Raw genomic sequence first — 13,743 nt, forward strand, 5'->3', positions numbered from 1 at the left:
TCCAGATCAGTAGTGAAGAGCACCATTTTCAAATTTTGGTCTAGGTTCAAGGTCACCTCTGCCACATGTTGATATGGTATTTGGGATAATTCATTCAATCTCTCAGAATCTCAGAGGCCTCCTCTGTAGATTGGACATGATGATGATTACCTTGCAGAGCTGTTATGAGGACTAAATGGCATAGCATATGTGTTTAGTATATCATATGCATATACATCAAGCAACTGTCAGTGTCATCTTCCTTATCATAATCACTAGTGTGTGTATAGATTAGGGAGAACATGGATCCAAGAGAGAGGAAGAGTACAGGGGTGTGGATGAAGGTGAAAATAAACAAACAATGAGACATAAGAGACATGGGACCCATCGCACCCTTGAAGAAAGAACAGACCTAAAATGAGGACTAGTAAATGGGGCAAAAGCCTAGAAGGTTAACAGGATTATGGTTCAAATTGTAAAACTAAAGTGATTCTAAAGCGACAACGTAAAACCACAGTTTCCATATCAGTAGTAAACAGCTTTGATAGGTTCCCAAATTACAAAAGTTAAGTTCAGAAACCCTCACCTCTCTAGATATCTTCAGATACCATCTCTATATACACATAGACAACCCACTTACTATCATCTAGATCTCTTCTGTACTAAACAAAGGTTTCAATGCAACTCAAAGTATCATTAAACTATGACATAAAATATTTGAATTTTAAGAGTAAAAAGAGAAACTTTTAAAGTCTACAAGAATCATCATTATGCTTTCTAAGCAAAATAGGGGCAAGAGGGAAGATTACCTGCTTTTTGACACTGCACAATCTTTTCCTGGACTGTGTCTGCCATTTCTATGAGAAATCGGCTCTCTTGGATCATCTGTCATAAAATAAACATTAGAAGGTAGTTGTCAGGAATCCTTAAACTCGCGCATTGTAAAGACAATATTCAGAAAGACCCACATGATACTGCCAGTAACGGGGCACCATGGAGTAAACACAGGAAATGAGAGAGGGAAGGATGATCTCTGCTCCAACCCCCATCCACTCTCACACCATCTAGGGCCACTTACCTTATGGCTGCTCCAGTTATGTAACATGCCTGCATACGATGAGTGCCAAATCAACAACTGTTGAATATACGCATACACACTCCCAGGTCACATTCTTCTTTTAATCCCCTCACCCCAAGCTACTGCAACATCAAGGCTAATGGTACTGGAACAATAGTAATGAGAATCAGAACAAAGAATCACCCATTGATGAGCTTAAAGGACTACTGAACACATCAGTGAAGCTGGAAACTTGGATCTGAGTGGCACAAAGGCAGCACAGGTCTGATCCTTCCTCGAGAAGGGCTCTGGATCCATTGGCAAGAATGAGCTGTGAGTCATATTCACCACTGATTCCACAGAGCTTGTAGGCAACAGCATTGAAATGGCATCCCTGTCCTTCACATTTCAGTAGAAAGGAAAAAGACCAAGAGATGATTAATATACTGAGTGAAGTAGGGGAAATAGGACAGCTGTTGGAGAGATAGAGAAAAGAAAAATATGTATGTGAAGAAGGGGGAAGACGGAAATAGGTACAGAAGTTGTGATCAGAAACACAAGGAATTGGGGCTTTTCTAAAGAAATGGCCAAAGAAAGGCACCAATAAGCAAATGAACACTCGCTGAATGTACAGTCACTCTTCTATTCCTAATCAATTCAGTTGAATTCAGTTCAGTTCCTCAGTCGTGTCCAACTCTTTGTGACTCCATGGACAGCAGCACGCCAGGCTTCCCTGTCCATCACCAACTCCTGGAGCTTGCTCAAATTCATGTCCATCAAGTCAGAGATACCATCCAACCATCTCATCCTCTTTCGGCCCCTTCTCTTCCAGCCTTAAATCTTTACCAGTATCAGGGCCTTTTTCAATGAGTCAGTTCTTCACATCAGGTAGCCAAAGCATTGGAGTATCAGCTTCAGCATCAGTCCTTCCAATGAATATTCAGGATTGATTTCCTTTAGGACTGACTGGTTTGATCTCCTTGCAGTCCAAGGGACTCTCAAAAGTCTTCAACACCATAGTTCAAAAGCATCAATTCTTCCGTGCTCAGCTTTCTTTATAGCCTAACTCTCACATCCATACATGACTATTGGAAAAACCACAGCTTTGACTAGATGGACCTTTGTCAGTAAAGTAATGTTTCTGCTTTTTAATATGCTGTCTAGGTTGGTCATAGCTTTTCTTCCAAGGAGCAAGTGTCTTTTAATTTCATGGCTGCAGTCACCACCTGCAGTGATTTTGGAGCCCAAGAAAATAAAGTCTCTCACTGTTTCCATTGTTTCCCCATATATTTGCCATGAAGTGATGGGACAGGATGCCGTGATCTTAATTTTCTGAATGTTGAGTAAGCCAGCTTTTTCACTTTCCTCTTCCACTTTCATCAAGGGGCTCTTAGTTCCTCTTCATTTCTACTCCCAATAAATGTTCCTTTTAATCTGGCTATTCCATGATTTCTCTGTCTGGCTCAATGATCTGAAGAGAGCTCAAGGCAGAATCCAAAGTGGACATAAAAGGTCTTAAGACACATATTCTTCATAATGAAATGTTGTTGAACAGATTGTAATTTTATACAATCACTTTCAAATATGAACTGGTTTATTACTACAAATCTTCAAATGGAAAACGATATTTGAATCACAAATTTGTAGTGCCTAACAACTCCACAGGAGTAAAATCATACCATTCATTCATTTAAAAAATATCTACTCAGCAGCTTTTATGTGAAAGCACTGTATTAACTACAAGGGGTATGATACACTACGGAGCAGAAACAGACACATTTCTATGTCCATGGGGCTCCATGATCTAGTAGGGAAGTCTGCTCAAATGAATGAATGAAATATGATATGTAATTCAACCAAACTTCAGTTACTTATATTTCTGCATAAGATGAGAGTTTGAAGTGACTTGGGCTTCCCTGGTGGCTCAGAGGGTAAAGTATTTGCCTACAATGCAGGAGACCCAGGTTCGATCCCTGGGTCGGGAAGATCCCCTGGAGAATGGAATGACAACCCACTCCAGTACTCTTGCCTAGGAAATCCCATGGGCTGAGAAGCCTGGTAGGCTACAGTCCATGGGGTTGCAAAGAGTCGGACTGAGCGACTTCACTTTCACTTTTCACTTGAAGTGACTTTGGAGGGCTAAATTGACTATTAAAACCATAAACTAGACACTCAAGAAGGTCTAAGCTGTGTCAAACTTTTTAACTGCATTAACTCTTCTAACTGCCAAGAGGAAGTGAAATGCTTCTGAATAACAATTTATCAAATGGCTAAGGGTAGCCTAGTTTATAGCAGGTTACAAGTGAATGAAACTCACCATCAAAGAAAAATTTAATATGAAGGCAATTTGATTAGTCTTTTCTAAGCTTAGCATCTACACATGCAACATCAATTGAATTTTTAGGATACTTTCAAAGTTATCAGATGTTCCAATTAATTAAATAGCATACAAAATGTTTTCATGAAATTCAAGCAAGGGAAATATTCATAAAGAGAAAAATAAATTCGGTGACTTTACTGTGAGCAAGAGCTAATATACTGTACATTTTTAGAATCATTTTAAGGCTAAAAGAATCTTAGCTATCAGGACCACCCCCTTAATTTTGTGAAAAAAGGAAACTAAGACTTCTAATAATTAAGATTCTCATCTAAAAAATAGAACTAATTAATGATTAAACTGGAATTAAAATTTCAGACTCCCTCTGATTTTGTCTGGCCTTCACACGTGCCATCTTTGGAACCTGAAGTGTAGCTTTCCAAAGTTATCAGACTCAGCCCATCAGTAAAAACATGAGGCCGTGCCCATAACTGAACTATTGCAACCATGTTCAAATGTTTCCTTTTAAAGAAAAACTTCAAAAGGGACAAGGTTGGTAGTTTCCTTTGACAATATCTCAACTGACATTCATTTCTCTTGGTTTTGCTCTCAGTGGAAAACATATACTATTCTCTGGCTAAATGAAAACGAAACTAATGGTATGTGGCCAGTGTTCTTCGCAGTACTGTGCTGCCAGTGAGTATCTCGTCAGGGTTAAATACGAAAGGAATATACTTCCTACTCCCAAAGATGCCACCTGAGAAGGAAGTACCCTCTCTGCCAAGGCTGACTTCTATCTCGACTTCCAATCTCACCTTCCCTGCTTCTTCCAGGAATTCACTCCTAAGGAACCATTTTTCCATCAACAATTTCTGCTCCTTCCCCAGTTTTTCCCCTTTCCATACAGTATCTCCTATCTAAAAGTAAGCAAATAAAATCAATAACAAAATACTCAATTGGCCTCCGAGTGTTTGTCCTCGTCAACCTTTCCTTAAAAAACTATCCCATTGCTTTGACTCTTGCAGGATTCCACTGAGACCCCCAAAGTGTGGTCTCATCACAGAGTACCCCTTGGCCTGTCCCCAGGTCTCATTCTTGTCAGTTCAGCAGTTGACACCACTTTATCACCCTACAGGCTTCCCTTGTAGCCCAGTCAGTAAAGAATCTGCCTGCAGTATAGGAGACCTGGGTTCGATCCCTGGGTTGGGGATCCATTTATGTATCTACCCATTTACATCACCTTTTCCTTATCTTACGTATGATACTGATTTCTTCTACATATTAATTACCCACACATGTAGACGATATGCATTTTATTTATTATTGATCACTTCAAACTTATGACTGTCTTTTTTTAAATATAATCTCTTTTGGTCTCTAGTCTTTTTCCTAGGTTCACCATTTTTCTATAATCTTACACGTTCTTAATTCCCTTTCAAATTGAGTGCTGAAAAATAAAGTTTTTAGTAGGATTATACCTATAGAAAATGTAATACTCAAGTATCAGAAAATGAATCTTAAAACTGTATTACTTCTTTGAGGCAAAATAAATTCAGGACCAAAACATACAATAAACCCTATTATTCAAGTTCTCTTCAAAATCTCCCAAGAAAATATTTGTTAACCCCATAATGTAAGAAATTTGTTTTTCCCACTGTCTAATAGATTGCTTCATAAAGAGATAATCAAGTGTGATTTAACCTTCAACATAGAAAAGTATCCCTGAGGATAATTTGAAAGACTCTAGTCATAAAAGTCAGAACTTTTACTTAAAACACCTTGTTATTAATATTCTCAGAACTTAAAATCATTGCTTATACAAACTTTTTTATAAGAGCATTTTGATCCTCTTCTCTATGATAACAGCTTCCATTGTATTTATAAAAATAATTTTATTCTATTTTCTGCAGTCAACTTTCAATTATTAGCAGTTGTAGAGAAAACAAATAAAACCAGATAACTGAAATATACCAACAAAGCCAAACCATACTTAAATCAACAATTTCAACCTTTCCCCCAGCTTAGATAAGTAATTTATGTAAGTTGTTAGAAAGGAAAAATGGTTGGCTTGAGTTTTATCTCCTTCCTAGGTCTCTACAGATCCTGACGGAACTGAAATGCAAAGCCAAGGAGTGAAGGTGAGAAGCGAGTCCTCAGACGGTCCCCAGCAGGGCAGCCGGCAGACTTAGACAGCCAAAGCTGGGCTGCCTCGGGTGGAATCGGGCAGCAGCCTGATCCACATAACTGATGTCTCAGCCTCAGCTCCCAGTTGCCTTTGCTGTTGGAGTGATACAAAGAGCTTTTCTTTGGTTCTGTTACATGAATATCTCTGAAAAGATCTTAATTCCTTGCCATGGCTTTGAATCTAAAAGAACAGAGGACTTACCCAGATAAAGGCTGGAGTCACTTTAAGCATTACATGTGTCCTGAACAGGGGTGTGTAAAGTTGTCAGTTAAGACCAAAATCATTTGTTTAAAACAAAACTTTACTGAAGGGGACAGTAATGCTTTTACTCAAAGATGGATTAAATTGTCTAATCTGTGTGAAAAAAAACTGTCTTGCCAGCTCACTAGGGATTTGACTAATTGCCTAGGATCATTGCAGAGTCAATATAACTATTTTATGGTACTAGAAAGATGAGATTTCATCAAAACACGACTCATAACCTTCCATAGATTCCAATTTTATCCTGAATTACATCTACATTCTTAGAACCACAGAAGTTTATATCTAGAAGTAACCTTAATGACCATCTATCACGGACAACCCCATTTTACAGATGATAAAACTCAGTTAAGTACAGCTTAACTTGCCTTAAGCCATACTGCCAGTTGGTAAAAAAACTTACTCTAGAACTCAAGCATTCCTGAGGTGCAGACCTTGTAAACTGTTCTGCAACACTAATATTACATTAGAGTGTAGAATTTCTACTGCAAGTGCAAGTTGGTGACTAACATTTTATAAATTGGAATTCACCAAGCAAAGCAACATGAAAATACATTTTTTCCATGACTGCTTCCCCCTTCAAGTCAAGCAACACACATGAACCGATATAGGCATTCTCCCCATGAAATCTAGGAAGAAGTATACTTACTTGTGTCCATTGTTTCTCCAGGAAGGAGTTATCAAATCTGAAAAGGCCATCGCTTAAGAATACGTGAATCTATAAAAAGCCAATCTGCTCTCTAGCCCTTCTAAGAAGACCAAAATAATCACTTATCGTCTTTCTAATCAAAACACTGAGTTTTAGTTTTTAGTTCAATACTGGCTCATCTATTCAGATTGTTTAAAATAAGACTTGAATTTTATTAAAGTTGGTACACTTTAATATCTCGTTGTTACAAACACATTTGCTAACTAGAATGAATATAATTTCCTTTAACTTTTAATTTACTTAAACATTTTAAATAAGATGGATAAAAAGCATTCTTGATAGATGGGCATCTTCTGGTTTTAAGCAAGTTCAATATTGCAAGGCTGCTAATTTTCAGTGATACAGGGACACGTCTAAGGTCACAACATTTACCAGCTTACTGGAAGTCTACTGCCTTTGGTGTATGTGGTGAAGTTAGTATGCTCTGTCCTGGAGCCAGCTCTGAATGACGTGTCCTAGTTCGAATTACAATGGAGCGGAACGGGGAACTCACACAGAGCAGGTCAAAGGACCTCTGTCTCCACACTCATGGTAGTGACAGAATCTGTCAATACTACATGAGCAGCTTTCTGCATAAACAGATAATTTTACCTTTTCTTTTCTCCAGTTGTTCTAAAATATAATTGTCAGATATAACCTGAGTAATCATTAGAAATGTTTGTTTTTATCTCACTATGATTAAAATTTAGTTCATTCATACTATTTCCTAGTGACTAAACTTCATGAACCTTCTCCAGAATTTTTCAGACCAATTTGACAATCTTACACTCTCTTAAATTAAAACTGTTGCAAGAACTTGAGTATTCAGGAATGCAAAGCAAACTCTGAGGATTCATGCACAATATTTCACAAAGAAGCTCCCCAAAATACTTGCTTATTGATGCATCTCTGATACCCTGTGTCCTTGGTATCAAATGAAAATGCTGCTAACCCTCAGATGCTGAAAATTCCCGCAATATATAGAAAATGTATAGAAAACATTGCCATGCCCAAGAGTAAGCAGTTTCAATGCACTGAGTACACATTTTGTTTTAAAATAACCAGTTCTGGTTAAACACATGCCAATGGGGTTTTTTTTTCCCTGGGTGTCATTACTACACAACCAAACATGCTTTTTAAGACGCAAACTAATATAAAGTTCTACACAAACTTCACAATAAGAGAGAGCAATGGATGGAGAATACTTTTTGACTTAATTTCAATTTAACTTGATTTCAATAAGGAAAACTAAAGCTGCATTGGAGGGCTCTTGACATACCTACAACTTTTTCCCATTCTTCAGCTCAATGTATACTAATAATACTGAGAGCAGAAAATATATTTAATCGAATCCATTGTTTGGCTTCAGTGTGATACCAGCCTGTAGATTAACTCTACCCCAAGAGTGATAAAAGATAGTGATTGGCTCTCTTTGCTAGAGTCCTAGCTATGTTAACACAATCAACCGCTCTCCAAATCACACAACTAAGTAAAGATTAAATAATTCATGACTTTTGTTGTCTAGATTGTTTTGATTTTACGTTCAGAAAATCTGTTGCTGTTTTCACAGCAAAGTTTCAACTTTTATGTTAATGTCATTCAGCACAGAAGTCACCTTCGGAGAATGCTTTGGCTGTATTTTTTACACTTGTAATTTCCTGCAACTCTTCCACCTCTGATTTCTATATTTAAAACACTACTCAGAAGTGTTCAGATTAATTTAAAACACTTAAAAGGACCAAAATATATTAGGCAGTACTTCTTGACTATGCATAGAAAATTAGACAGGTAAGAACAATAGAAAAGTAAAAATTCAGGTATCTAAAGAAAACAATTTACAAAGGTTAGACAGTATTTTTCTTTCAAAACTATTTGCAAATTAAATTCTGCTGAGCACTGGGTGAGACAGGGTAAAAGTCATAGAGGGGGTATATTACAAGGCACAGTGAAAAATCCACCATGAGGACTCAAGGCCCTTTGACTCCATCCATCTCAGGACAAACAATATCATCTGCCTCACTGCTGGGACACTGTGTCTCTGCTCCTTCCCCTTTTCAGGTGCAAATCTTGCCTTCCTATCAGTATTGCCCATTCTTCAAGGACAGAAATTTTGCTTCAAACCATTTCTCTCCCCCAGCAACTTGCATAGTAACATGTGTGCAAAGTTTTTTTGTTAAACTGACAAACCAAAAAACTAAAGACATAGACAAAACGATACATCGAAAAAAGTGTTGTTACAACTGGCAAGCATACACACTCCTATCTCATTTTACTTATATTCCCCTTGACTCAAAGAGCTGTCATGCTTTACATTATGGCTATTTGTGCTGATAACCATGCCTCCATTTATTCACCTCTGTTTCGCACACAATCTACTAAAGATCTTTATAGTTTACATGTGTTGAATGTCATGAAAAAAATCAATCAATGAACCTTTTCTTAAAGTCAGTTTTGCAAGAGATTAGGACAAAGGGCTGGCCTTAGACTGATGAGGAAGGAATTAAGTCTAGGAAGTCATTTGATGTAGAGTACACCAGAAAGACAAAGGATGGAAAATGAAAAATACCTGGCAAATAAAATAGCCTGACTGAAGGAGAGGGTTCAAATGGAAGGAAATGGGAGATGAGGGTGGCAAAACAGGCAGCACAGGGATGAAGGCTTCTCAAGCCTAATATATCAGAAGCAGCATGTGAGGGTGATTATTCCCATTGCTCTTCCGACAACACAAGAGAAGACTCTGCACATGGACATCACCAGATGTTTAACACCGAAATCAGATTGATTATATTCTTTGCAGCCAAAGATGGAGAAGCTCTATACAGTCCGCAAAAACAAGACCAGGAGCTGACTGTGGCTCAGATCATGAACTCCTTATTGCCAAATTTAGACTTAAACTGAACAAAGTGGGAAAACCACTAGACCATTCAGGTATGACCTATATCAAACCCCTTATGATTATACAGTGGAAGTGAGAAATAGATTTAAGGGACTAGATCTGATAGACAGAGTGCCTGATGAACTATGGATGGAGGTTCGTGACATTCTACAGGAGACAGGGATCAAGACATCCCCAAGAAACAGAAATACAAAAAACCAAAATGGCTGCTGAAGTGGTCTTACAAATAGCTGTGAAACGAAGAGAAGTGAAAAGCAAAGGAGAAAAGGAAAGATATGCCCATTTGAATGCAGAGTTCCAAAGAATAGCAAGTAGAGATAAGAAAGTCTTCCTCAGTGATCAATGCAAACAAATAGAGGAAAACAAAAGAATGGGAAAGACTAGAGATCTCATTCAAGAAAATTAGATACCATTCCTAATGATACCTTTGTATCATTAGGTATCAAAGATACCTTTGTATGGAATGTGCATTCCATACAAAGATGGGCTCAATAAAGGACAGAAATGGTATGGACCTAACAGAAGCAGAAGATATTAAGAAAAGGTGGCAAGAATACACAGAAGAATTATACAAAAAAAGATATCTAGATTATCTAGACCGATAATCTAGATAATCACGATGGTGTGATCACTCACACTCACCTAGAGCCAGACATCCTGGAATGTGAAGTCAGGTGGGCCTTAGGAAGCATCACTAAGAACAAAGCTAGTAGAGGTGATTGAATTCCAGTTGAGCTATTTCAAATCCTGAAAGATTCTGTGAAAGTGCTACACTCAATACATCAGCAAATTTGGAAAACTCAGCAGGGGCCACAGGACTGGAACAGGTCAGTTTCATTCCAATCCCAAAGAAAGGCAATGCCAAAGAATGCTCAAACTACAGCACAATTGCACTCATCTCACAGGCTAGTAAACTGATACTTAAAATTCTCCAAGCCAGGCTTCAGCAATACGTGAACCATGACTTCCAGATGTTCAAGCTGGTTTTAGAAAAGGCAGAGGAACCAGAGATCAAATTGCCAACATCCACTGGATCATCGAAAGCAAGAGAGTCCCAGAAAAAAACATCTATTTCTGCTTTATTGACTATGCCAAAGCGTTTGACTGTGTGGATCACAATAAGCTGTGGAAAATTCTGAAAGAGATGGGAATACCAGACCACCTGACCTGACTCTTGAGAAACCTGTATGCAGGTCAAGAAGCAACAGTCGGAACTGGACATGAAACAACAGACTGGTTCCACATAGGGAAAGGAGTACGTCAACGTTGTATATTGTCACCCTGCTTATTTAACTTATATGCAGAGTATATCATGAGAAACGCTGGGCTGGAAGGAGCACAATATTGCCCAGAGAAATATCAATAACCTCAGATATGCAGATGACACCACTCTTATGGCAGAATGTGAAGAACTAAAGAGCCTCTTGATGAAAGTGAAAGGGACTGAAAAATTGGCTTAAAGCCCAACCTTCAGAAAACTAAGATCATGGCATCTGGTCCCATCACTTTATGGCAAATAGATGGGGAAACAGTGGAAACAGTGGCTGACTTTATTTTTCTGGGCTTCAAAATCACTGCAGATGGTGACTGCAGCCAAGAAATTAAAAGATGCTTACTTCTTGGAAGGAAAGTTATGACCAACCTAGACAGCATATTGAAAAGCAGAGACATTAGTTTGCTGACAAAGGTCCATCTGGTCAAGGCTATGGTTTTTCCAGTGGTCATGTATGGATGTGAGAGAAAGCTGAGAGCCAAAGAATTGATGCTTTTGAACTGTGGTGTTGGAGAAGACTCTTGAGAGTCCCTTGGACTGCAAGGAGATCCAATCAGCCCATCCTAAAGGAAATCAGTCCTGGGTGTTCATTGGAAGAACTGATGCTGAAGCTGAAACTCCAATACTTTGACTACCTGATGCAAAGAACTGACTTATTTGAAAAGACCCTGATGCTGGGAGGGGTTGGGGGTAAGAGGAGAAGGGGATGACAGAGGATGAGGTGGTTGGATGGCATCACCGACTCAATGGACATGAGTTTGGGTGGACTCTGGGAGCTGGTGATGGACAGGGAGCCCTGGTGTGCTGCGGTTCAGGGGGCCACAAAGAGTCAGACACAATTGAGAGACTGAACTTACTTATTCCCATTGGTGAATTAGAGAAAGGTAGAGGCTAGTTGGGGGACTAGTCAACTAGTCCTAGTCAGCTAGTCAGTAATTTTTTCAATTATTGAAAAAATTCACATGGTAGAAGGAGAGAGTCTGTTGAGAACCTTGTCTGCGTCACTGTAAGGAAATGGATATACATAAGAAATACGGCGAGGAAAGAAGCAATAGCTTTCACTGATACTGAATTGTAAATAAAAGACTATCCTGGATAGCCAAGACATGGAAACAACTTAAATATCCGTCAACATGTGTACATATAAAGAAGTGGTATACACACATTCACATACACACACATACACTTGCATGTGTGCTAAGTTGCTTCGGTCATGTCCAACTTTTTGTGAACCTTGGACTTAGCCCGCCAGGCTCCTCAGTCCATGGGATTCTCTAGGCAAGAATACTGGAGTGGGTTGCTGTGCCCTTCTCCAGGAGATCTTCCCAACCCAGGGACTGAATCCACATCACTTATGTCTCCTGTATCGGCAAGCTGCTTCTTTACCACTAGGGCCACGTGGGAAGCCCTGAGCCACTGGTGGTATAGTCACTACGTGGTATCTGACTCTTGCAACACCATGGACTGTAGCCTGCCAGGCTTCTCTGACCATGGGAGTCTCCAGGCAAGAATACTGGAGTGGGTTACCATTTCCTTCTCCACCGACCCCCTGGGGAAGCCCATAAATACATTTATATACACAAACACACACAAAGAGCATAAAGAATGAAATAATGTCATTTGCAGCAACATGGATGAACCTAAAGATTATCATACTAAAGTCAGAAAGAGTAAGACAAATACCACATGATATCCGTTCATGTGGCATCTAAAATACAACACAAATGAATGTATATATGAAACAAAGATTCTGCCCACAATGTGGGAGACCCAAGTTCGATCACTGGGTCAGGAAGATCCCCTGGAGAAGGAAATGACTACTCACTCCAGTATTCTTGACTGGAAAATTTCATGGACAGAGGAGCCTGGCAGGCTACAGTCTATGGGGTCCCAAAAAGCTGGGCACAGCTGAGTGCCTAACACTTATGCACACTTACAAAACAATCTATATCTATATAGATCTATCTATATCTGTATAGATATAGAGAATAGATTTGTGGTTGCCAAGTGGGAAGTGGGGCAGGGGTGGGAAGGACTGGGAGTTTGGGATTAGCAGAGATGAACTATTATGTATAGAACAGATGAACAACATGATCCTACTATAAAGCACAAGAGACTGTATTCACTGTCCTGTGACAAACCATAATGGAAAAGAAAATGAAAAAGAATTTTTATGTATGTATATATAAAAAAGTCACACTGCTTTATAGCAGAAATTAATGCAGCATTTTAAATCAACTATACTTCAATCATCTTTTGAAGATTATTGAATCTAGAAAGACCTTATTGGAGTTAATATACACATAGAGAAAGAGCATTTGAAAACCACTTGGAGGAACTGAGGAACATTGATTTGGTGTTATCTTTTGCAGTGATCAGAAAAGGGCAAATGAATACCTAGGGAATTAAAAATGAACCCAGGTTTTGGCCTATTAAATTTCTACTGTTTGTTTTTAAAATACCTAGGTGATACCCTGTGGTCAAATGGAGAAAATTTTAGAGCTGAAGCTAAAGATGTGTTTTTTAAATAATGTGAAATGTCCATGTGTAAAAACACCACTGTAGAAGGAGAAAGGTCAGACCTATCCAAAGAAATTCTGATAGCGTTCTACTGAAATTGAATGTACTTTCCAATGTAATCATGCACCATTACAATATTGTGTTAAATGATAAGGAACATAAGTAGATCACCAAGGACAGAGTAATAAGCGTGGTTTGGACCTTAGCAGGTCGCCTGCCCTGACTATAAGCTACGGGAGCACAGGGCCTACTGTAAATCCCAAAGCATTAACACAGTGGCTTGCCCGTGGGCTTAACTCAGTAAATGTTTACAAAATTAAACATCTCCATTCCTGGATCTGACACTAACCAACTCTTTCAGGAATTTTTTTTTTAACAACCCCAAGGTTAAGATTAATCCTAAATGAAAAAAATCCTTACTTGTTATTTATAAAACATAATTTTGCTGCTTTAACAGCCTTAAGAGACTTAGCAGTGACTCTATGACCTACATTACCTACAACAATGATATTTTCTTAGAGAACGTGAAAGTCCAGAGTGGAGAAGTTAGCGTTTGCTCTTTCAGAA

At 38.7% G+C, this 13,743-nt stretch overlaps 1 protein-coding gene across 1 annotated transcript in view; it reads right to left on the bottom strand.

Annotated features, from left to right (window-relative positions):
- The window catches only part of PLCL1 (phospholipase C like 1 (inactive)), a 364,330-nt gene that overhangs the window by 57,873 nt on the left and 292,714 nt on the right, over nt 1-13,743 (bottom strand). The window contains exon 4 of the mRNA XM_065930890.1: nt 789-864. Within this exon, the coding sequence (XP_065786962.1) occupies nt 789-864 (76 nt within the window). The remainder of the gene's footprint in view (nt 1-788; nt 865-13,743) is intronic.

This window comes from Muntiacus reevesi, chromosome 3, assembly GCF_963930625.1.
Source record: "Muntiacus reevesi chromosome 3, mMunRee1.1, whole genome shotgun sequence".
In the NCBI taxonomy this organism is placed as follows: domain Eukaryota; kingdom Metazoa; phylum Chordata; class Mammalia; order Artiodactyla; family Cervidae; genus Muntiacus; species Muntiacus reevesi.